General features: G+C 36.2%; 1 protein-coding gene across 3 annotated transcripts in view; it reads right to left on the bottom strand.

The window, feature by feature from the left end:
• Positions 1–26,667, bottom strand: part of RANBP17 (RAN binding protein 17) — a 384,409-nt gene that overhangs the window by 339,367 nt on the left and 18,375 nt on the right. For 2 of the 3 annotated variants that reach the window (XM_049874299.1, XM_049874301.1), the window contains exons 5-12: positions 20,015–20,080; positions 12,509–12,613; positions 10,414–10,579; positions 7,986–8,059; positions 5,363–5,482; positions 3,303–3,449; positions 2,532–2,704; positions 1,030–1,223 (exon numbers count right to left, since the gene is read on the bottom strand). In XM_049874299.1, the coding sequence (XP_049730256.1) occupies positions 1,030–1,223; positions 2,532–2,704; positions 3,303–3,449; positions 5,363–5,482; positions 7,986–8,059; positions 10,414–10,579; positions 12,509–12,613; positions 20,015–20,080 (1,045 nt within the window). The remainder of the gene's footprint in view (positions 1–1,029; positions 1,224–2,531; positions 2,705–3,302; positions 3,450–5,362; positions 5,483–7,985; positions 8,060–10,413; positions 10,580–12,508; positions 12,614–20,014; positions 20,081–26,667) is intronic. The other variant, XM_049874300.1, reaches the window with a different exon arrangement.

Raw genomic sequence — 26,667 nt, 5'->3', positions numbered from 1 at the left:
ATATATAGAAATATCCTTTTTATATGATTTCATATTTAATAATTTTTTAAACTCTACTAAAAAAGAAATCAATCACAAAAAGACTAAATGCTGCAAAACACGTTAGTTATCCCTCATTTAATTTATAAATAATGAGACTGCAATAAAAGAGAGAACATTTAAAAAAGGTTAACTACTCACTATCCCCTCAGCACTGCTGTGTAACTCAATTATGGATGGATGGATGGGTGGGTAGATGGATGGCATTTTAAGAAAATATTATACAAATGTAAGAGATAATCTTTTAAAGAATTTTAGAAAAAATAGTTAAGATAGAAAATAATTGGAAAATTTGATTATCATCCCTTATCAAGCTCACTTTGCAAAACAAGATAAAAGTAACAAATATGAGAGAAAGAAACAAACATTCTGAAACTACAATTAAATTTCCTATTAGAAATCCCATTCTCATGATTCATCTGATTTAAACAATCTGAATAATGTGCTTACTTATTTTAATTCCCTGCTATGTTTCTGAAAGAATTTAAAGGGATACACAAAAATAAATTACCTCTTTCCACAACAAAGTATTAAAGAGAAAGCTGACAAGGAAATTAGAGAAAGAATAATAAAACCATGATGAAGGTTAATACACCAAATGCAAAACTATGATGAGGTCTGATGCAATTTTTAACTGGCCTGAAACTTGGCTGTGAATTTCCAATCAGCTACAACAAAGCAGGACATATAATTAGTTAAAAGATAGCTATAAGTTAACAAACTATCTGCTCAAGAATAATTGTCAGCTTTTCTTGATACTGATATCAGAGAGAATTATTTCCTGTGACTCTTATAAAGGAAAACTAAACATCGACCACCAAGCCATCAAAATATCGAGAAGAATAATAAAATTAAAAGTTTATTAGGGGCCCAGGAGTTGGGGGAAATACCTAAAAATGATATGCAAAGAAATTCTTAAACAAATTGATTAATGATGCTACTTAAAATTCAACATAATATTCATAAAGTAGTCATATAAAATTTACTGACCTTCCTGAATTGCCATGTCCACAGTTATCCCCGAAGCTGAATGTAGAAGTTTTTGGTAGTTCTGTGCATTTTGGTCAAACAACTGTATAAGAAGAGTGCATGTCTTTTCATAGTCACATCTACTAACAGTGCACAACTGCTCCAGCTGCTGAAACACAGTAGCAGTATCATCCAGTGGATCATCTAAATTATCTCTGCAAAGATACAGAAACCAAGTATACAAATGGCATTAGAATAAACCCAAAAACCCACTGCCGTCAAGTCGATTCCGACTCATAGCGACCCTACAGGACAGAGTAGAACTGCCCCATAGAGTTTCCAAAGAGCGCCTGATGGACTTGAACTGCTGACCTTTTGGTTAGCAGCTGTAGCACTTAACCACTACACCACCAGGGTTTCCAATATGATGTACTATTTCCCAGCAAAAAGAAACTTTATTTGTTAAATAAAATTCTATGACGGATAAAGAAATAAAAGACAAAAGGATCAGAAAGGATGAAATGAGACTGTCTATATTTGAAGAAAGGAGCCCTGATGGAACAGTGGTTAAATGCTTGGCTGCTAACCTAAGGGTGAGCAGTTCAAACACACCCGCTACTCTGCAGGGGAAAGATGTGGCAGTCTGCTTCTGTAAAGATTACTGCCTTGGAAACCCTATGGTGCAGCTCTACTCTGTCCTAAACCAAACCCAAACCTGCTGCGGTCAAGTCAATTGTGACTCACAGCAACTCTACAGGACAGAGTAGAACCGCCCTACAGAGTTTCCAAAAAGTGGCTGGTGGATCTGAACTGTGACCTTTTGATAAGCAGCTATAGCTCTTAATCACATGTCACCAGAGCTCCTATAGGGTTGCTATGAGTTGGCATCGACTCAACCTCAATGGGTTTTTTGGTATATTTGAAGACAACATGATTATCTACATAGAAAATGCTAAAGAATCCACAAAAAAAAGCTACTAGAACTAATAGGTGAGTTTACCAAGGTCACTGAACACAACTCAAATGTATTTCTATAAACTCTCAATAAACAACTGAAATAAACAGTATCATACAAAGGCACCAGAAAACATAAAATACAAATTAAATCTAACTAAACATATGAAAGATTTGAATGTTGAAAACTACAAAACACTGATGAAAATAGTCTAGGAAGATCTAAATAAATGAAAAGATAGACAAGTTCATGGGCTGGCAGACTCAAACCTGTTGAGACATCAATTTTCCTCCCCCAAGGCAACAGACGCAACGCAATCCCAGTCAAAATCCAGCAGAATATTTTTTCAGTAATTGACAGACCAATTCTAAAATTTTCATAGAAAAGCAAAGGAACTAGAATAGGCAAAAGAATTTCAAAAAGGGAAAACCAATTTCAAGGGCTCACATTCAAGATAACTCAGACAGCTGTACGCTCTCTGAATTTTATGGTAGGTAAATTATACCTCAATTAAATTATAAAATACAAAAGACGAAACTAAAACATAAAACATTTAATTTTTCAATACCTCACAACTATGGCAACAGATTCCAACCGAGAAGTGATAAAGGCCTTCGTGATTTCGGGTGCATAAGTGTCTAATAGATGGGGTTCAGTTGATTTCACAAAAGGAACTGATGCTACCATCCTTTGCCAAAGAGTTAATAAATAATGAACACTGTTGGGAGCAAATTCCCAATGCTACAAAGAAATAAACCAAAAGTTACTTAAAATTACATTCTGTTTTCCTAGATTAAGAATTGCAGAGGCAAGACAATGACACATTCGTTTTAAAATTAACAGTTCTTTTGTTTTTATAAGCAATGAACACTTAATATAGCAAATTTTATAAATGCAAAAAGTATAATGAAACAATCTTTATTCCACGACCCAGAAATGATCACTATTAAAATGTTAGTGTACTTCCTTCAAACCATCATCTTCTCATGAACATTTTTTTCAGAGTTGGCAATGTGAAGAAAATATGGTTTTCTAACCTCTCTCCCAGACTTATAAACTGAATTTTTCCATGTTAATACAACCTGTAAAAATATTTTTTTATTTCTTTACATAGACTTATTAGAGCTTCTTAGTCATTCTTCAATTATTAGATATTTAAGTGGTTTCTAAATCTTTATAAATACTGCAATGAACTTTTTTACCTAAAACTTTGCAAAGAAAATTTCTGTAAAGTACTCAAAGTAACCGACATTAAAAAAAAAAACCTCCCACCAACCAATACCAAGGAATTGCCTCAAAAGTGTCTATAGTTTAACACAAACTACACATTTTTACTTACCTGGAGGCTAGTAATTGTAAAATTAGCTATCAATCTGATAACTTCAGGATACTCCTTCACCATAACTAATTCTCCCAGCTGATAATTTGTCTTTAAACGAGCCAAAAATCGACAAAATTCATGATAATTACCTGGATCAGACAAACCCTAAATTATGAGACAAACAGAAAGGTTTTTAAACATACTTAGAAACAGACCAAGCTAAAAAAAAAACAATTATACCATGAATAAAATTCCAAGTGTATCTTAAGTCTCCCAGTTTTCACAAGTACTTATGGTACTTTGCAACACTGGGTAGATAACAATGAAAAAAAAAAACAAGTGACTTCTGCTGGATTTATTGCTGTCATTAATGATTAATAACAGGGACTTCAAAGCAGAGGCTTTGGATGAAACTTTGCACCATTATGACTGAATTATAATGTTTGGGGACTTACATTACATCAAAAACTGTGTGTATGAGTGTGTATTATGGTTTAAAAAGAAGTCAAAAGACAACTTAGAAAATATTTAAGACAAAAAATACAAATGGGCTCTTGAAACCTTGGAAAAGAGCAGCACTAACTGGACTAAGTTAAATGGTACGTGTGTGTATACACAGTTAAGAGAAATTTCTTCTAATTCAACAAGTACTTACTGAGAGCCTACAGTTACTGTACCCTCAAGCAACTCCCCAACTCTAAATAAAGACTCGGTCAAACAATGGAAAACAGAAAGTTTAACGATATTATCTCCAAGACATAGAAATAACTCTCTGGAGAGGATAGGTTAGAAGGAAAGATCAGGAAAGGCGCCCCTAGTTGCCTGCAAGCACCTGAAGACAGGGCATACGTGTTACTAGTCTGAGCACTTTGCCCTAAGCACTGTATCTGGAACGAAGCAGAATTAATACTGAAAGAAAGAGGTTCTAAGAAATTTCATTCACATGAGCTCCATGAAAGCATATAAAATAGTGTCTAATTATTAAGGGCAAATTGCAGAAAGATATTTTGTACTCAAAAGTCTTTTAATAAAAAAGTCTTTTAGTACATGTTTATTAGGCTAAAGTAATTAATAGGCTATCCAAACTAACTTATGCAGCCATTAAACATTAACCTGAAAGTATTGGAAAATCATTTAAGAGAATTATATGACATTTGCATGTTATCTCCCCGTATTGGTTGATGACAGTAAATCAAACAACTAAAATTTTTAAAGTATATTGGTAAAATCCCAGCTATCAGAAAACAGGTATATTTCACAGCTATGCTAGCACTGAAAAGATAAAACAAACACACGATAACACATTAAATGCTCCTGGGAATAGCTTGCAGTACACCCAGCATTTTTTAGAGGAAGGACATTTTCTTTCTGTAAAAGTAGTATATGCCTCCCCAAAAGTTATCAACCAAGAGACTTAGATAAACCTCCTTAACCATCCCTTAACCTTTAAAATCTGTACTTAATTATAAATATTTTATACCAAAAACAAAATAGAAAGTGGAACAAAAAATTTTTATCTAGGTATCCAAAACCACTCATTACTAATGGTTTTGCAATTCTCTGAGATGAGTGTTACCTTAGAAGCTCTGTCCTTAATGTAGAGAGTACTCTTTAAAATCTACAAATTCTTATTTGTCCACAAGAGGGCAAAAAGGCATTCTTTCATAATTTAAAGCCACTTCTTCCATTATTAACATTCAGATTTATATTAAGTTTTCTAGTTCAGAAGGTGGATATAACTCTGAATTAATCACTTCAGAACTTAAGGAAGTGCAAGCGAAGAAATTCAATACCATGGTAAAAGCCCGAAACATAATAACAAGATATATGAACTCTTTTTATACTCACCTAAAAGAATGGAAAAAATAAAGAGGGGGAACACCTAAGTCTGTCAGGTTAACATCCATTTTTAAAACAGCCCAAAGAACTGTTAAAAATGAGACGTAAAGAAGATGAATACGATACTTTGTATTCTCTTGCAGAATCATAATAAACTCATGCTGAGTTTATTATGCACCTTTTGGTAGATAAACTGTATTTCTATATGCTAAGTATTAATTAAATTACTTCATAAATACCTGAGGGTTTTCAAGTATCCTTTTTACTCCCTTAATTAAATTACCAAGGTACTTGGCACGTTCAGGACTGCTAAATAAGGACCTTCTTGTAGAAGCAAACTGAACTAAACATGAAAGTGCCTAAAAACAACAACAAAATTTATTTCAATTTTAAAAGCATCTATGGCCACATGTAATGAATACAAGTCTTTACATTAAAAAATTCCAATGATAAAAAAGCATTATAGAGTCTAAAAATAATGAAAGCTAAACATTATCAACCACCATCACCACCCACCACCCTTCCACCCCACCACTAAAATTCCTATTTGTGCGTTATTTCCCTCCAATATTTTTTCATATACCAAATCTGCCAGAGCAGCGCCTGGACAAGTGCATGTGCAGAAGGCTTTCCAATCGATTCTGATGCCCAGCTCTGTTTGAGAACCACTGAACCTGATTTTCTACCAAAAAGAAAATACAGTTTTGTGGTGGAATATGTTTGTGAAACTCTGCAGGTTATACACCGAGGAATCCTGCAAGGGGAAAACAATTCTGTAACTTTACTTAATCCAACCTGTCCCAAACTTATGTGGTTACAGAATATTTTACCCACACTATTATTAATATAAAAAAACAGAAAAACCCCTGGTGGTGTAGTGGTTAAGTGCTACAGCTGCTAACCAAAAGGTGAGCAGCTCGATTCCACCAGGGGCTCCTTGGAAATTCTACGGGGCAGGTTTACTCTCTCCTACAGGGTCACTATGAGTCAGAATCGACTCGATGGCAATGGGTTTTTTTTCCCCAGGTATTCATTCATATCTTAAAGGACAGTTTAGAAAATGCTGCTAGAAGAATTACATACCCCATAAATTACTAAAGAGTATCTGTGGTATAGTTGCCTTCCTAACGTCTTCAATATTTTACCAGATAATCTCACTACTTGGGTTTTTAATTCTACTGCTGATACCCATTGAAGTCAGCCTGATCATTGACTGCAAGAACCCTCAAACTGGCAACTTTCAGTCCAAACTGACCCATATATGTTTTGTTTTGGTCCATATGTGTCTGTTTGCCCACCTTTTTTAATTGGAATGAGTCAATATTTAGGTATTTAAGATAGGAGATTTCACATATGAAAAATGTTTGGCTCTCTTGGCAAGTGTGAGAATACTGACAAAAAAAAAATCAGAGCATGCCTTTTTAAACGTTCTCCAGTTTGCCACACACAGCCCCTAGTGTTAGAAACAAAAAGTAAAAATAAACGCCTTTCCTAAGCAATTCTGATAAGCAGGTTTGGGAACCACTCATGTATTAAAAATAGTCAGAGCTCTCGGCCAAAAAGACTTGGGTTTGAATTTTAGTTCCAATATTTACTTTGTTGACCAGGGAGATGTCACTCAGCCAGCCTGGGTCTGTTTCCTCCTCTATATAGAGTCGCTATGAGTCAGAATCGACGGCAACGGGTTTGGTTTTTTTTTTTTAAATAATACTTACCTCACAGGGCCACTATGAAGATTAAATGCGATAAGCACCAAATAACAGGGCCTGGTCAATAAATGCCACTTTCTCTCAAAGCAGCTATTTACACTTTATATTTTAAGCAGTGGTACTTTCGTTTCGTCCCAAAACATAATTGTATATGAAACCATGGTTTTTAAACAACTAAAAGCAAGACTGTGGTGGCTAAAAGACAGAAAGCTGGAGCCCTACAGCACCACCTGGAATGTCAGTGCCCTGTGAAACCCAGTCTGAAAACCAGCACCTTAACACTCTAGATTCAAAAAGTGACACGTTTTTTTCTTTTTTTTTAATAAAAAGGGGAGGTATTTTTTTGAACCTGTTTTTCCTTTCTAGGAGATAACATATCTAAACAAATATACTGCTCCTGTGTACCTTAAATTTGGAACATGTTTCCTCAGCAAACAGCAATATTCCCTAATTTTACTTGTGCAAACTTAAGGCATTAAATTTTTTTTTTTTTTTTTAAATCTTGCCGGGTCTCTGTTTTAGATTCTACAAAGGTAAGTCCCACAGTCTCTACATAACCAAAGAGTTTCAAGAATTTTTTAAACATGAATTTGATTCAAAAAACAAATGAGCAACTGGAGTTGCTCTTTTCTTACAGAATCATAATGTAATGAGCACAAAATCAAATGAGTAGATCCACTTCACTTCTCATTCACAGAGATCTGGTGAGGGCTGTCTGTCAAGTCTAAGACATGGAGCCAGGCAGGGTTGAAGAAAGACTTAGGGAGAGGGTAAGATAAGGGAAGGAGCTGATGGGTGGTAGATGCTAGACTAAGGCCCAGAGAAAGGGATGGGGACTGGTAGGAAGGAAGACATACTCAGAGACTGATAGTTTGTTCTGGCTCTGGGCAGGGGCTAAATCAACAGTTATTGGTTCTGGGCTCAACTGTGAAATGGAATGAACTGTTGACTATAAATATAATCTGACAAATAGTTTAAACAATATACATCGCAGGAGACTTAAGAATTTTTTGTGAGAAGTAATCACTAAACATGTGGAAAAACCCAATCAAGTATGTATATAATTAGAATTTTTTTTTAAGTAAGTATATACCACCCCTTACTTCAATTAGGCAGATACTTTTTAATGAAGTAATGAATGATTTTTACTTACTAACTGAGATAGTAGTGGTGGAAATGAATGATACAAATTGAAGAAAAGATCCAATGTTTCTGGTTCCAGGAAAACTGAAAAAAAAAAAAAAAAAAAATTTTCCCCCTAATACGGTTACTTGTAATTCACAAGGGACTTTTTCTTGCAGTGATTATAACATAGTAAGATATCACATAAAGCAAGAACTCCAAGACTTCTGCACGTGGTCACTCTTTTCAGGTAGGCCAATTTTTAATTTCTAGGTATTTTCTTTTGAAAGACGAAATAAGAGAGAGAGAAAAATTAACTAGCTAAGACGTTCCACATTTCTATGTAGCATCTATAGTTCTTGCTCGGAGAATCTTCTATTTTCACTTGTCTTAGAGTAACATAAACATTGTTTAAAAATTAAATAGTACCAAAAAGTCAACAGTAATGAAAAGTTTATAGTAAAAATATAGCTGACCCTACCCCATTCCAGCCACCTTTCAACTTTTTTAGCTACATTTATCTCCATGTTTCCAAATAACAATGCTGTATTATTCTTGATTTGATTGTTTTACTTTACACAACAGCTGAATTCCCATTATAGCATATGACATACAACATTATAGCTTACAACATCCACTACTCTCTCTACAATCCATTCTCTCTCATAAAATCTATCCGCTATGTCACAATTTGGGGTTAAATCAATTCTCAGGCAGTCCATTTCCCCAGATTTCACATCTTCCACTTTCATGGCTTGTACACCAAGTAGCTTCCTGAGAACAGGTACTTGGGGTAAATTTTGGGAGAGATTGCACGTTCAAAAATGTCTATTCTATCTTGATAATCTGGGTCTAGTTTAAAAATTATTTTCTCTCAGAAATCTCAGGATATTACTGCATTGTCTTCTAGCGCTGTTGTTGAGAAGTGTAATGCCATTTTATTACATATTTTGTAAGTGACTTAATGTTTTCCTTCTAGAATATTTTTGAATCTTCTCTTTATCTTTGCTATTCTCAAATGCCATGATTACGAGGCTTAGTGTGTAACTTTTTTTATTCATTATGCTGAGTACTTGGTGGGACCTTTCAATCTGAAAATTTATGTCTTCAGTGCTGAAAACTTTGTATTATTTGTTTGCAAATTTTCTTGTTTTCTGTCATCTCTTTTTAGAACTCCTTCCAGTCACGTCAGACCTCCTAGTTTCATTTTCTAATTTTCTTACATATTTTTTTCTCCTACCCAACATCTCTTTGAACTTGGTTCTACTTTCTGGGAGATTTCCTTAACTTTTTCTTCCAAATCTTCACTGAATATTTTATTTTGGTTACTGTCTTTTAAATGTGTAACATTCTCTGAATATTTCTTTTTAAAACAATTTCCTGTTCTAATTTCAGGATGTATTACCTTTTATCTCCCTGGGGATACTAAAGTATGCCTTTTTTTAAATTAAACTTTTTGAGGTAATTACAACTTCATACACAGTTGCAAAAAGTACAGAGACCCCCATCTGCCCTTTACCCAATTTTCCCTCAATGATAATATACAGCACAATATCACAACCAGGAAGCTGACAATGATACAATCCACTGATCTTACTTAGATTTCCCAGTTTTACACGTATGCATTTGCATGTGTGTGTGTATTTAGTTCTATGCAATTGCATTGCATGTGCTGATTTGTGTATCCACCACTACAGTTAAGACAAAGAACACTAAGTCCCTCTTTATCGTTGGCATTAGTATTTGATTTCCATATTAGAAAGGTTTTCATGAAATCTCTGGTGCTCCATCTCTGGTATCCCTGAATATGAAGCCTGTGCAGTTTAATTTTTTAAGGAAAAAAGCCCTGGTCTTGGGAAGCTAGTGGGAAGCGAGAAAGAAGGTGGGGAGGGAAGGGCAGTCACCTCACTGCAAAGACTGTACAGAAAATTCTGGGGAAGTTAACTATATAGCATACAGACTTTTTCACCCCTGACTTCAGGGGTACTCTAGTGCCACCGTTTTTCAGGGGTATATGGAGGCAAATCAGCTTGCTTTTTCTTGGTATCCCTCTCCGTAAAGAAGTAAATTGCAACTCTGCTCTGCTAAGTCAGTTATTCTATTTTCTTTATAATCGTAAAAAAATGGCGCTATCTCTTCTCAACTGTTATATCATCTCCCACTGTTTATCTGAGGGTTTCAAAACAGAATACCTGATTTCCCCTCCCACACCTGCTTTCCCCCAGCTCTAGAGTTCTGTCTTCTCTTTTTTCCAAATTCGAAATATGAAAGTTACTAGATATAAATAGGGGAAAATAGATTTCAAAACTGGCTATCAGCAACTACTTTGGGTTTAAATCCTTTTGAGGTTTTTTTGATTGTCTAGCAAAAAACAGGAGACAATTGTGCCTAGGGGAATTGTATTGCTTCACTGTGAGCCTCTTACGTTGACCATCATTCACGTTAAACTTTTTTCTTACTTGTTCTCCAGGTTGTTGGAATCTGCACTGTGCAGAGATCATCTGCAGACTCATCTGCTGAACTGCCAATGAAGTCAAAGTTAAGGCAGTTGAGGACCAGTTTCAAGACCTGCATTACAAGATTTTGTTGACACTGATCCTGCAGATTTAAAGGTTTGGCCAATACCTGAAAAAAAGTTCAAAGTCAAATAAAGCCTTATGAAACAAGTCAATAAACAAATTTTTCACGTCACATAACTTCAATAACTCTTCAATGCCAAATTAAAATTAGCAAAAAGAGTTTACAAAGTTTTGTTGCATACATTAGGAAAAAAAGGTAAAATCACAATCCACAAACTTCTATAACAGACTATTTTCTATTTTAATTTTGTGAAATGAGAATAAAAACATTTATGATTAACCTTAAATTGCAGGTCACCCTCTAAAATTGGAGCTTTACAACAAATACTTTAAATAGCACAATAGTGTAAACATATGGCATTCATTAGCTCAAAAGCTGTGTGGAACAAGTTGAAAATATAAATTTTCTTCAAGAAAAGCTAAGCTATAACTTCATGCATAAAAGATTCATATTCAGCTAACAGAGGCTCCCAGAGCTGTCTGAATGTGGGAGGACACTCAAAGCTTCTGGGGCGCAATCTTGACCCCTAAAAATGTCCACCTCCACACAACCAGAAAAGACGATATCTTTTAAAGATACACAGTGAAATATTTATGGAAGAAATGATACAAAGTTTGGGGTTCTGCTTTAAGAGTAATACAAAAAGAAATAAAGTGAGGAGGTAGGGGCAGCGATGAAACAAGACTGACCATAAGTTTTTAGCTGTTTAATTTGTTGATGGGTACAAGGGGGTTTCACTATACTATTCTGCCCACTTTTCTGTATGTTAAGATTTTCCATAATAAATTTTTTTTTAAGATAATAAAAAATCCACTGCCATCGAGTTGATTCTGATTCACAGCAACCCTACAGGACAGAGTAGAACTGCCCCCATGGGTTTCCAAGGCTATAATCTTTATAATTACACCATCCTATCTTTCTCCCATGGAACAGATGGTGGATTCGAACCGTCAACCTTTCGGTTAGCAACCAAGTGCTTAAACACTGCAATACCAGGGCTCCTTTTCAAGATAATAGAGGGTCTTTCGGTCTGACCTAGTTTAACAGTTATCATGTACCAAAGAACTGAAATACCCACTGCCGTCAAGTCGATTCCAACTCATAGCAACCCTATGAAATAAGTGAATAAAAATAAAATATTTTTTAAATAGTTTTTTTTAGCATAGCTTACCTGTGTTTCACAAATTGTTTTCTACTCAAAACTATTCCATCAGTCTCTTGGCAATTCACAATAATCTTTAGTATATTAAAGATTTTGATAAGTCCTTCAGAAAAGAAATCTACTTACCTCAGTTTGTTTTTTAAACTTATTTGACAATGAAACACTTTTGCTTACCTAATATCATTAAGACCCCAGAAACTAGTGCTTAATGGAACTTAGAGGAACGTATTTTGGGAAATGTTGTACTAGGCCAATTAACAAGCTTGAGCAGCATGATGAAGTCACTATATTATACAAGAAGACAAAACATAATCATGAATTATGCTATCCTTAATGTTCAAAAGGGAGCTAAGTTATAAATGGGAAAATGTGTCCAAATGTATTACTGAAGTCAACAATCTTGGCTCAACTATGAATTAAGTTTGATAGCTGATAAATAACAAAAACTTACTTCCATTTCACTGTTCATCTACACTCTAGAAAAATATGGACAGGACAGATAAAAGAAGACTCAGTTAGCTTCTGTAATAAAGAACCTACAGCAGGAAGATCATGAACTACTACCTAGAGATAAGTTACTAAATTCCTTTGGGATTTTACTTTATCAGATCCCGAGTAACTAAAAGAAATTTTTGGAACTTCTAGATTTGTGCAAATCTAATACACTTAAGTCAAGATTGTCTACAACATCTCTTCGGACAGCAAAATAGAGGAAAGAAAATCTATTTGAAATTCTTTTGAAACTCTGAAAATTTTCTAAATACTAACTAGGATAAAAAACCCACTGGATAATGTACTATTAAATAACTTACCTCTTTTAGAAGAGAGCATGCTAGCACTAGAATGTCTTTGAGAGAAGTGTCACGAAATGAAGTAGCTATTTTCCTGTGTTTTCCTGAAGATCTAGAATAGTCAATCTAAAAAGATCAAGATGAATTAGTTTAACTACACCTACCAAGGAGTAAAGCAAAAATTTATGGAATTAGAAAAGGAACGGAAGTAACGATTAAAGAGTCATAAAGTATTGAACTAAAAGAGCTTTTAAAAACCCACCAAGGAAGTGACCTATTCAAGGCTATTAAAGAGTTAATGGCAGAGCTAGGGTTAGAATCCAAGTTTCTGGATTGTTTTAATTCCGTGCTCCTTCTACAAACCATAAAAAATCCACTGTCGTTGACCTTATTCCAGCTCATAGCAGCCCCACAGGACAGAGCAGACCTGCCTCACAGGGTTTCCAAGGAGTACCTGGTGGATTTGAACTGCTGACCTTTTGGTTAAAAGTTGCGTTCTTAACCACTGCACCATCAGGGCTCCACTTACAAACCATACTGATGCCAAAATTAAAAGCCAGATTAATTACAGTTTCAGAGGAAACATAAATACAGATTAGAAAATAACAAGTAGATAATTTTTGTTGTTGTTGTTGTTAGGTGCTGTGGAGTCAAAGCAACCCTGTGTCCAACAGAACGAAACACTGCCCAGTCCTGTGCAATCCTCACAATTGTTGTTATGTTTGAGCCCATTCTTCCAGCCAGTGTGTCAATCCATCTCCTTGGGGGTCTCCCTCTTTTTCACTGACCCTCTAGATAATAAGACTATCAATTCCTGATCCATGCATCTTATTTCATATTCGGCAAGTAACAACTTCTCTGATCCTGAGGATCTACATGTAAAATGAGTAACCTCTGAAATAATCTTCGAATTCCAACTTCCTGTGAATCCCTATCAGCAAACTGAATTACAGAAAAATTTTTCTATATGAAAAAGATATTTCTATATACACCATGTCATTGGTTCATATATCTTTGGTATTCTGAAAAGAAAGTAAGACAAATTATAAATAATTAGACGTCTAATTTATTATATCATCAATATTCATCTTGAATATTTTCTTAGCTAATGATAACTAATTCTTAAAAATAAATTTACTAAGACTAGCTTTTGTGCCTCTAACCTAAAATATAATATAGTCAAAATAATATTATGTGAATACACCATAATTTATTTATCCATTCATCTGCTGATGGACACTTTGGTTGCTTCCATCTTTTTGCTATTGTAAACAGCGCTGCAATGAACATAGGTGTGCACATATCTGTTTGTGTAAAGCCTCTTATTTCTCTAGGACATATTCCAAGGAGTAGGATTGCTGGATTGTATGGTAGATCTAGTTCTAGCTTTTTAAGGAAGCACCAAATCTATTTCCAAAGTCATTGTACCATTTGACATTCCCACCAGCGCTGTGTAAGTGTTCCAATCTCTCCACAGCCTCTCCAACATTTATTATTTTGTGTTTTTTGGATTAATGCCAGCCTTGTTGGAGTGAAATGAAACCTCATTGTAGTTTTGATTTGCATTTCTCTAATAGCTAATGATCATGAACATTTCCTCATGTATCTATTAGCTATGTGAATGTCTTCTTTAGTGAAGTACCTGTTCATATCTTTTGCCCATTTTTTAATTGGGTTATTTGTCTTTTTGTAGTTGAGACTTTGCAATATCAGGTAGATTTTAGAGATCAGACGCTGACTGGAAATGTCACAGCTAAAAACCTTTTCCCAGTCTGTACGTAATCTTTTTATTCTTTTGGTGAAGTCTTTTGATGAGCATAAGTGTTTGATTTTTAGGAGCTCCCAATTATGTAGTTTCCCTTCTGCATTGTTAGTAATGTTTTATATACTATTTATGCCACGTATTAGGGCTCCTAGCATTGTCCCTATTTTTTCTTCCATGATCTTTATCATTTTAGATTTTATATTTAGGTCTTTGATCCATTTTGAGCTCATTTTTGTGCATGGAGTGAGGTATGGGTCTTGTTTCATTTTTTTGCAGATGGATATCCAGTTATGCCAGCACCATTTGTTAAAGAGACTGTCTTTTTGCCATTTAACTGACTTTGGGCCTTTGTCAATTATCAGCTGCTCATATGTGGATGGATTTATGTCTGGATTCTCAATTCTGTTCCATTGGTCTATGTATCAGTTGTTGTACCAGTACCAGTCTGTTTTGACTACTGTGGTGGTATAATAGGTTCTAAAATCAGGTAGAGTGAGGCCTCCCACTTTGTTCTTGATATCCATTTTTTTGAGAAACAGAACTGTGTATCCATTTTGTACTGCATCCCTATACCTCTATCACACAAACATATTTTACTTCTTGATGATTATACATTGAGTATATGTAAGAAACAGTAGATTTACCTTTTTAAAAAGCATAATAACTTAAATACTCTTTACTTTCAGAAAACCCCAAGTTTAGATCTTTGTCTTACATACATCCTGTTACTAACATTACATGAATTTACCTGGCTCACATCTGACAACCATAATATTTGATTTTCCTCATGCAATGCAGATATTTCTATTGCCTGGCTCAGAAGTGCTTAATAAATGCTAGTTGAAATTGTGAATGTTCTATAATTAGGCTGAGTAAAATGTACAGCACCTATACTATTATACCATTATACTATTCTCTTTGCTTTTATGAGGTTAAATTTTCATACTAAAATTATTTTAAAATATATATATATTTTAAAAAGCTACAGTTCAGACCAAATCAGAGTAAAGTAGGACCAGAATAAGCATTAACATGTCTCTGGAGAAATCATTTATTTTTTACCTTACGAAGCCTAAGTCACACTTCAGCCCTTGGAGCTTTTTTTAAAAGGCACTTGGTAATATACAAGATAAGCCTGGAACACCATGCAGTGCCAGGAAGAAAGACAGCATCCAAAGAGTAGTGAGAAAATGTCAAATCTACACAGAAGCCAGCTTGAAAGGGCTCTTACTGGCCAAATCTGGGGAAATTTAAGTATTGAAATAAATGATATTAGTAACAAATTATAACCTATTAAATAAAAAAAAAAATAGCAAACCAGGAATCCATACTGATATAAAGAATAAACTGAAAGTCTGATGAGGAATGGGCTTTTTCAGGATCTTACGTACCTCACCACAAAATAGTCAATAATTACAAAGAGGAAAAGAATAAATCTGCAATGGAGAGGGCTAGCACAGACCATTTTAATCAAGTGATCAAAGTAATGTGGCAAATCAAATCATGCACGTATGACAGGATGCACTGAGAAGGCTACATGTCATGTCTGTGATATTCCTGACAAATAGTATGCAAAGTCTGAATCTAATAATGAGGAAACATCAGACAATCCCAAATGGAGGGACAGTTTACAAAACAATTGACCTATAATCTTCACAAGTATCAAGCCCACGAAAGTAAAAAAAAAAGATGGAGGAATTTTTCCAGATTGAAAGAGACTTAAGACATGATGGATTCTAAACGGGTTCCTTCTGCTATTAAGGACATTTGGGGGACTAACTGGTAAAATTTGGTTGGGGTCTGAGGATTAGATGGTATTAGTATGTCAGTGTGAATTTCCTGATTTCAGTGGTTGTATTGTGGTTATGTAGGACAATGTCCTTGAATGTACCAAATACACACTGAAGTATTCCAGGGTGGTAGGGAATCATTTCAACAGCTTAGTATCAAATTCTTGAGGAAAAAAAAAAGCAAAAATCTTCTTTGTATTATACTTGCAACTTTTCTGTAAGCTTAAGACGGTTTATTAAAAAAAAAAAGTTCTTGATTGCTCTCTAAAAACTACACCTTTATTAAGAACTCCGTATTACCTAGCTGTGTTTCAGTAACAATATAAACACAGCAAAACGGCACCACCAGGGCAGCCTATTATGCTGTGAAGTAGGAAATGAATAAAACTGCTAGTCTTAAAATTGGCAAAAAGTTGACGATTGTAAAAGCTGGGTGATGAGTACATGGGAATTATTATTTTCTTTGCTTTTATGAGGTCAAATTTTCACACTAAGATTATTTTAAATATATATATCTCTAAAAAGCTACAGTTCTTCATATTTAGAGTCTAGTAGGATTAAAATAAGCAGGCACCAGTGTTTCTAGCCAAGGTTCCTGTCATAACATCCCTGCCAACATAGTACCTATGTTCCACATACAACCACCAGTCCTGGAGAGAGAGGTACACACGTACATACATACACAGATACATGCATACAAACTGCAGAGAAATCTTCACATACTCAAGGGCGGAAGGGTTGGGGAGGTAATGGCCATGGTTAAATAAGAGATCACATTAAGTTTTCGAAGTTCTTCTTATATCTTTAGAAATATTTCCTAATTCCTGATTGGATAGAAGTGGAAAAGGGTTATTTTAGATTTTTTTTTTCTTTCATTTAAATGCACAAGAACTACATTGTCACTCCAAAAGGAGCTGGAAAAGAGGTATGCATGCCTTCCATATATATACATAGCCAAGTCTCATTATTTACAGTAGTTATGTTCTATAACACTGAATTAACAAATACTGAGCATCACTGCTCTTAGGGGAAATATGGGGTTAGGTTCCTGTGAGCCTCTGGTCACATTTTTGATAACTGATCAATGCACAGCCTTCTTTTATGAGTAGTTCGGATTAAAAACACTTTATTGAATATAAACTGTTGATTCATTAACACTGAACTCAGTCAAGAGTACTATAACTCATGCCTGAACAAAGCTTATCTAACACAATTTCTCCATAAGGTACATCATAGACTTTTGTGTGTGTGTGTGTGTGTGCGTGCGCGCGCTTCAGGTGAAAGTTTACAGAGCAAACTAGTTTCTCATTCAAAAATTTATAAGCAAATTGTTTTGTACATTGGTGCAATGCTTGCATTATGTCAGCACTCTCCCCCTTTCCCTTTCCACCCTGGGGCTCCCCAGTTCCATTCGTCCAGTTTTCCTGTCCCTTCTCACCTTCTAGTCTTTATTTTTGGGCAGGTATTGACCATCTAAGAAGCACATTCCTCACGTGTGTTATTGTTTGTTTTACAGGCCTGCATAATCTTTGGCCGAAAGGTGAACTTCGAGAGTGGCTTCAGTTTTGAGTTAGAAGGGAGTGAAGGGACCATAACCTCAGGAGTTTCTCCAGTCTTTGTAAGGCCAGTAAGTCTGGTCTTTTTTGTGAATTTGATCTTTTGTTCTACATTTTTCTCCCACTCTGTCCGTGACCCTCTGTTGTAATCTCAGTCAGAGTGGTAGGTAGTGCTAGCCAGGCACCATCTAGTTCTTCTGGTCTCAGAGTTGTGTAAGGTGTAGACTAACTGCTCCCTTGAGTCTTTAGTTTTTTTTCACTCTCCTTTGCCCCAGATTAGAAGAGGCCGATAGTTGTACCTTAGATGGCTGCTCTCAAGTTTTTAAGACCCCAGGCACTACTCACCAAAGTAGGATGTAGAACATTGTCTTTAAGAACAACGTTGTGCCAACTGACGTAGATGTCACCCAGTCTATGGTCTTTTGCTTTTGAGCCTGGGAACTTCATTCCATGAGGTGTTTAGTTATGTCCGAGGTTTTCCTGACCATGCCACTTGTGTGTTCTATTGTCCATATTAAAATATGAGGAGAACCTACAGTCATGTATTCAGAAATTGCCACCACCAAATCTGTATCTGCTGGTGGATATACTCCCTTACCCCCTCCCTCATCTGCTAGTATTTCTACATATCCATTTGTAGACTACTGTTTGTTAATACTATTGCTGCAGGACTGTCTATGCTATAGTAGTTAGCAGAGTTGTCCTTTATTCCTGCATGCCTCTCAGTGTCCTATCTTGCCTTGGTCATGTTATGTTGACTTCTCTCATACTGTGTACTGCCTTTCCCTTCACCAATATTAACGTGTGTCTACTCTGTCTTTGGTAATTTTCCCTCCCTCCCCCTCACATCCCTGGTTACCATCAAAGAATTTTTATTTTCCTGTCCATAAACCTTTTGTTGTTACTTTATAATAGCAATCTGATACAGTATTTGTCCTTTTCCTATTGACTTATTCACTCAGCATAATGCTCTCCAGATTTACCCATGTTGTCAGATGTTTCACGGATTTGTCATTATTCTTTATTGTTGTGTAGTATTCCATTGTGTGTATGTAGCACAGTTTGTTAATCCATTCATCTGTTGATGGGCACTTAAGTTGCTTCCGCCTTTTGGCTACTGTTAGTGATGTTGCAAGTAACATGGGTATACATATGCCTATTCAACTATTACAGACTTCTTGCACTTAAGAAACCTAGACAGCACTTCAGCACTATGCTTGGGGGACATTTTAAATGGTGAAATCACCAACAAAAGCACAAAAAGACAAAAATTGTGGCACTAACAAGACCTCAAAAAGGACGCTTGTTAACATCATGAGAGCTGAAACAAGAAGGCAGAGGGTCACTTCCTTCAGCAGTAGCTGGAAACATACACATCAGGCAACTCAACCCTTTTGCAGCTCTGTACATGTCCATGAACGACTACAAATGTACTGACTTTGGGTTTACAAATACATTTTTAGCAACTAAGCTCACTTCCAAATACAGATTCCTGGGAATGAGGACTGACTGTATATATGAATGTGTCTGCATACACACACAAACATACACGCACAAACACACCAAAAACATACCATTCAGGATGACAATTTTAAAATTTAAATACTACATTACCTATTTTTTATAAAATTATTCCATACAGAACCAACTTCTGCTTTCGCTTCTGTTTATAACCATGTTAAGTGCAAAAGTAAACAGGAGGAGGTGATGATGTGCTCAGCTGCGGAGCTCTCAAAAGGACTATGGCAGGGAGGTATAGCTTCTGAGAACCGTTCTTGTACAGGGGGAAAACCCATATGAACAAGAGGCAAAGTACCAAGTGGCCTGCTTTTTGATGAGTCCTGCTGTGTAACCAATGTTGAGAAACAATTCACCAAACTGCTTGTCTTTTATTTGTAAGCAAATAAAGGTTTGTTTCTCTTTTCCATATAATTTTTTTAAATTTTATTGTGTTTTAGGTAAAAGTTTACAGTACAAATTAGTTTCTCATTCAAAAATTTATACACAAATTGCTTCGTGACATTAGTTGAAATCTCTGCAACATGTCAGCGCTCTCCCCCTTTCCTTTCACACCCCAGGCTCCGTGTGTCCATTCATCCATATAATTTGTTTCTTATGGTTAGTACGTTACAATCTATACAGAGGATAAAAGGACAATTATCCAACTGTCCATGGAGCAAGGACCATGTCTAATTCCCTGTTCTTTGTAGTACTTTATTCTACTGCTGATACTTTCAATAACAACAAAAGTGTTCTAATATGTAATAACCCACCCAATAGACCTAAAAAATAAACACTACTGGTTATTCAGTTTTATGCCACATAAAGAACACTGTACATTTTGCCACGAATAAAACCAGCAAATGAATAGCATTTCTTAAATAAACCTTAAGTCCCATTAGATGAAAATGCTTACCAGGTTCATTTCCTGCGTCAACTCTGAAAGGATTATTACTCCTATTATGCAGTGTTCTACAGTACCCTTTGGAGAAAATAACCAAGTTTAGCATAAGTGGAGAATTATGATTGGTTCTTTATGAATAAATCAGGCAATGTTTCCAAATAATGATATATTCAAGCATCACATTTAATTAATAATATATCTATTAAAATATGGAAAATGACTATGAGTTCTACAAACAAAGAATATCAAGCTCGTGTTTTGAAAATAAATTTATGTACACAAAGTTGAGTAGGGAAAAGCCCATCTACCTTAGAACTGCATGATACTCTTCAAAATGTTTTTGGCACCTTGGACTTACAATAAACTAAGCTTCAAAATTCAAGAGTTGCATTTAATATTTTTCATATAATCAAGAATGAGCAAAAAATGCTTTTTAGTTCTATAATTGTCTTGAAGGGTACTGACATAGCTATAATTAATAAGTAGCTTAGTAACAAATTCAAATCTCTGGATCTAATATCACTTAGGTCCTTTTAATATTATTTAATAGTGCATGTGTATGCATTTATTAACCCATTGCTGTAGAACTGATTCCGACTCATAGCAACCCTATAGGACAGAGTAGAACTGCTCCATAGGGTTTCCAAGGAGCACCTGGTGGATTCAAACTGCTGACCTTTTGGTTAGCAGGCAAACTCTTAATCAGTATGCTACCAGGGTCTTCATGCATTTATTAGTTACCTTTAATGAAGGCATCTAAAGTACCCAACGCACTGGGGTAAATACATGACAATACAGTATATACATTCTCATAACATCTATAATGTTTTTAGTCAACTCCCAATTTAGTCTCGAAAACTTCCTTCAAATCAAAATCCATATTTTACATGCACATTACTAACAAATTACCCTATTGCAAAATCACACCGGAAGTATGGAAACAATAAATGCAACACCCAATTATAGTACAATCATAAAAAAATCACTAGTACAGATGACACACTTTTCAAATCTTAATTTTACAGTTGATCATTCCTTCTAAGTATCACAGAATTGCACTAACATTGAGCAACCACGTGTAATTAAATTCAAATTATCTTAGGACAAAAAATGAAGAAAAGACACATCCAAGAATTTTTGCACTTTAAGACTTTATAGCTGGTTAAGACAGTCTGGGTATCTGAAGTGAGCTACAAATTTCCTACTCCCTGAAGCATCCATCCTATATACACTAAATCAGCGCTACTCCAAGTATGCTCACTGACCAGCTGCTGCACCATGAACCCACTGGTGGGCTGCAAACTTGATTCTAATCTGAGAAAGGTTTGTTACTGATCAGTGACAAGATATGGAGCCTGCACCAGGATATAAAACAGCTAGGTCACTAAACACACTGTTTAGGTCAGCTAGCATTCTTTTTGTTGTTGCTGTAGCAAGTCTTGGTCGAAGGAAGCACCATGTTGATTTACACTCTGACTCAAGCTCTGTATCTCGCTGCAGTAACACAGGAAAGAAGATGCACAAACTCTGAGTCAGTAAAGATTTAACAAACCTTGAAATAATTTTTAGGGCAAAACTCACAGAAGCTGCTAATGCCCAAAGGAGCCATGTGGTACTATTTTAGAGCAGAAGAACATTAAAGGCAATTGCTTTCTCATGACTCAAGGTTAGGTCAAGTCATATACCCAGAAAGCAAGTGCTAAATATTTTGTGATGACACTACAATAAACTTAGAAGATAAAATATCTTGTTTCTTCTGGCCTTCCAAACTGACGAAAGCTAACAGAGGACATGAACTCAGCGTAAACCGAACTTAACGCCACTGAGAAAGGAGCTTGAGAAATGTTAGCCAACAAGAATTATTGTACTCCATGCTGCGTGCTGCGTGCGTGTTCAGTGTTCGATCTTGATTTTACTTTAAAAGAACTCCAAGGTCTAATTTTGTCTGCGCTAATGACTTTTTTTTAAATATGGTTTTCCTTAATTTATTTTTCTTATTGTACTTTAGATGAAGGTTTACAGAACAAATTAGTTTCGCATTAAACAATACACATATTGTTTTGTGAAACTGGTTGCCAATCCCACAACATGTCAACACTTTCCCCTTCTCGAACCTGGGTTCCCCTTTACCAGCTTTCCTGTCCCCTCCTGCTTTCCCATTGTTGCCTCAGGGCTGGTGTGTCCGGTATAGTCTCCTTTTGTTTTACGGGCCTGCCTAATCTTTGCCTGAAAGGTTAGTTTCAGGTGTTATTTCAGTACTAAATTAAAAGGGTACATGGGGCCATACTCTAGGGGTTTCTTCAGTCTCTGTAAAGGCCAGTAAGTCTGGTCTTTTTGTTATGAGTTAGAATTTTGTTTTACATTTTTCTCCAGGTCTGTCTAGGACCCTCTATTGTGATCCCTGTCAGAACAGTTGGCGGTGGAAGCTGGACACCATCCAGTTTTGCTGGACTCAGTCCTGTGGAGGTTCTGGTAGTTGTGGTCCATTAGTCCTTTGGACTAATCTTTCCCTCCTACAATGTTCTCCATTTCATTTCTTATTTGGGTTATTTGCATCCTGTCCTGTTTTTCTTCTGTCAATTTGGCCAATGGTTTGTCAATTTTGTTGATCTTTTCAAAAAACCAATTTTTGGTTTTGTTGATTCTTTCTATTGTTTTTCTATTCTCTATTTCATTTATTTCTGCTCTGGTCTTTATTATGTCTTCTGGTGGCTGTGGGATTCTTTTGCTGTTCTCTATTTGTTCCAGTTGTGTAGCTCATGTTTTGATTTTGTCCCTTTCTTCTTTTTTGATATGTACATCTGTGCCTATAAATTGACCTTTAAGCACTGCCTTTGCTGTGTCCCAGAGGTTATGGTTTCATGTGTTTTCATTTTCATTTGATGCTAGGAATTTTTTGATTCATTTTTTATTTCTTCTATTACCCAGTGGTTTTTTTTTTTTTTTTTTTTAGTAGTTTTTAAGCAAAGTATTATTCAGCTTCCATGTATCTGATTTTTTTCCTTGCTCTCCCTGTTACTAATTTCTACTTCTATGGTGCTGTGATCAGAGAAGATGCTTTGTATTATCTTGATGTTTTGGATTTTGTTGAGGGTTGCTTTGTGGCCTAAAGATGTGGTCTATTCTGGAGAATGTTCCATGTGCACTGGAAAGAATGTGTACTTTGTGCTGTTGGGTGCAGTGTTCTACATGTCTATGAGGTCAGTCAAGTTGGATGATTGTGGCCTTTATATCTTCTGTATCTTTGCTGAGTTTCATTCTAGACGTTTTGTCTTTTACTGTGAGTGGTGTGCTGAAGTCTCCTACTATCATTGTGGAACTGTCAATTTCTCTTTTCAGTGCTGTTAGAGTTTATGTATTTTGGAGCCCTGTCACTGGGTGCGTAAATATTTATTATGCTTATGTCCTCTTGGTGGACTGTCCCTTTAATCATTACATATGATGTCCTTCCTCATCTTTTATGGTGGATTTTGTTTTAAAATCTATTTTATTTGAGATTAGTATTGTCACTTCGGTTCTTTTTTGGTGGCTATTTGCTTGATGTATTTTTTTGCATCCTTTGATTTTTAAGATATTTGTGACTTTGTTTCTAAGATGTGTCTCTTGTAGACAGCATATTGATGGTTTCTGTTTTTTCTAATCCATTCTGTCATTCTCTGTCTCTTTATGGGTACATTTAAGCCATTTATGTTCACTGTGATTGATAGGTAGGAGTATACTGCTATCATTTTGTAGCGCTTTTTTTTTTTTTTTTTTTAGTGGACTGACATTCTCTTTGTTCTTACTCTTCTGCGCTAAATTCCTTTTGTTTGTGGATTTTTTGTTTGTTTCTTTTGTTTTTGAAGGTTTTGTGTTTACTGAGACTTTATGTATTCCTTCTTTATCCTGGTAAGCAGGTATGTTAACTTTTTTTGTGGTTACCTTGAAATTTACCCCATCTTCCTAAGTTTAAACCAGTCTTATTATTTGATATCGCCTCGGCCCCCTCTGCCATAATTTATTCCCTTTTTTATTGTTCTGATGTTATTGTCATTTACAGATTGATCTCTCTGGCTCCCTGTTGTAAATCTTTGTTTTGTTTTATTCTTGAGAGTTCATTACCTAGGTTGTTACCTGGCTGATGCTGTCTTGCGTCTAGACTTAGGTTGTTGGTTCTCTAACTGAAGGACTCCCTTTAATCATTCTCTTAAGTTTGGTTTTTACATATTCCCTTAATTTCTGTTTATCTGGAAATGTCCTAATTTCACCATCATATTTGAGCAAGAGTTTTGCAGAATACATTATTCTTGGTTGGCAGTTTTTTTCTTTCAAGATTTTATCCATTGCCTCCTTGCCTGCATGGTTTCTGCCAAGCAATTACAGTTTAGGCTTATTGTTTCCCTTTGGTATGTGACTCTTTGTTTTTCTCAAGCTGCTCTCAGGATTCTTTGTCTTTAGTTTTAGCGAGTGTGATTATGACATGTCTTGGTGATTTTCTTTTGAGGTCTATCCTATATGGGGTTCACTGGGCTTCTTGGATGGTCGACTTTTTGTGTTTCATGATATTAGGGAAGTTTTCTGTTAGCATATCTTCAGTGGTTCTCTCCGTATTTTCCGTTTTCTCCCCCTCTTCTGGAACTCTGATAACATGCAAATTTTTGCTCTTGACTGTATCCCACATCATTGTCAGGGTTTCTTCATTTTTCCTCATTTTTTCCTCTGATTTTTCCTCAAATTAAGTGGTATTCAAGGATTTATCTTCAATTTCGTTGATCTTTCATTTTTTCAAATTTGCTTCTGAAACTTTCTATTGCACTGTCCATTTTTGAAATCTTGTTTATCTTTTGAATTTCTAATTGCTGTTTTTGATTTCTAGTTGTTTGACATTTTGTTCCTGTATTATTTTCCTGAATTCTTCCATTGCTTTGTTTTCCTTGATTTTGTCTGTATTTTCCATGATTTTCTCTATTTTCTTCGTTATTTTTATCTTCATTTTCCTTCATCTCTTGGAGAGCCCTGACTACTTCAGTTTTGAATTCCCTATCAGGTTGTTCCTGTGTCTTTTCTTCTACCATAAGGTATTCTGGTGTTTTTATTTTGGATGCTTTCTGAAGCCATCCTATCCTTTTTTAATATATGTTTTGATATTGTCTGCTATCTCTAGGATGCGGAAAGCCTGGTGGTGTAGTGGTTAAGTGCTATGGCTGCTAACCAAAAGGTCGGCAGTTCGAATCCGCCAGGTGCTCCTTGGAAACTCTACAGGGCAGTCCTACTCTGTCCTACAGGGTTGCTATGAGTTGGAATCGACTCGACAGCAGTGAGTTTTTGGTTTTTTTTTTTTTCTAGGTCAGTCAAGAATTTTTTTTTTACTGATTGTAGATTTGTTTGTTTCATCCTGCTTTTTTGTTTTATTTGATTATGTCTGGGCAGGCAGGCTAGATGTGTTTTGTTGCTTGTTCACCTGTGGACACAATACTTCTACCACCTTGTCTAGGTGGGCAGAGCCAGTCACTCAGCTATGGTGCAGCAGGGTGGGTCCAGCGGGTATGGAGGGGTGGGGATGAGTAGTTTGCAGCCAACAGTTGGTACTGGTGGGCAGTGCAGGGCGGGGTCCAAAGAACTACATCTGTGCCACTCAGGGATGCTGGGCACATGGCACGGATAGGCAACACAGAAGGGAGAGGATGTAATGTGTGGAGCTATGTGGGTAAGTGAAAGAAGAGAAGGAAGAAAAACAAAAGCAAAAAACAGAAGGAAAAAAGAAGGAAATAAAATGGTGGAGCGTTAGGATTTGGCAGGTAGGGGCATGGCAGACCTGGTGCAGCCACGTGCCAGTGGCTCTCTAGCTGAGCGTTGTGCTCGGCCTGTCAAGAAGGAGCATGGGAAGCTCACGGGGCTAGGTGGGCAGGGGAAAGAAAAGGAAAGAGGGGAAGGAAAAGATGAAACCAACCAACAAACAAATTAAAAAAATATATAGTGGTGGGGGAGCCGGCCTTTGGGGGCAGGACAGAATTGAGGTGGCAGCGAGGTGATATCTATCCAATCAGGCACAGCCCGTCAGGAAGGGGTGGAGGCACTGCAGGGCCTAGGTGGGAGGGAGAAGGGGAAAGAAAGAAAAATTGAAAATATGGAGCTGAGGGAGCTGACCTGTGGGAGTGGCGCAGACCTGGAAGGGCCACGTGCCAGAGGCTCTCCAGTCGAGTGTTACAGCACAGCCTGCCAAGGGCAGGAGGGGCACACAGAGCTAGGTGAGTGGGAGAAAGGGAAGGAAGGAAGGGAGAGAGTGAAGAAAAAACAAAAAAAAAAGTGAATAAAAAATTAATTATAAGGGACTGACAGATTCAGTCAGTGATAGCAACATAGATTTGGGGAGGCAGTGCACCGTGATCTCCGGCTCAGCAGTGCAGCTCAGCTCCTCAAGAAGGTTCAGAGGCAGTGCACAGGGCTGGGTGGGTGGGAGAAAGGAAAGGAGAGAGAGAGAAAATAAACAGAACAAAAAAAATCACAGCCCATCAGGAAGGGGAGAACAGCACACAGGGCTAGCTGGGCAGGAGAAAGGAAACGAAGGAAGAAAGAAGCAACAAAAAATAACCAAAAAACAAACAAAAAAAAATAAACCAAAACAACAACAAACAGAAAAACAGCACTGAAAGGGCCAGCCAGTAAGAGCAGGGCAGACCCGAGTG

The sequence above is a fragment of the Elephas maximus genome, chromosome 2 (genome assembly GCF_024166365.1).
Source record: "Elephas maximus indicus isolate mEleMax1 chromosome 2, mEleMax1 primary haplotype, whole genome shotgun sequence".
Taxonomy (NCBI): domain Eukaryota; kingdom Metazoa; phylum Chordata; class Mammalia; order Proboscidea; family Elephantidae; genus Elephas; species Elephas maximus.
The sequence above is the reverse complement of the archived record's forward strand: the minus strand, read 5'-3'. Positions and strand labels throughout refer to the sequence as shown.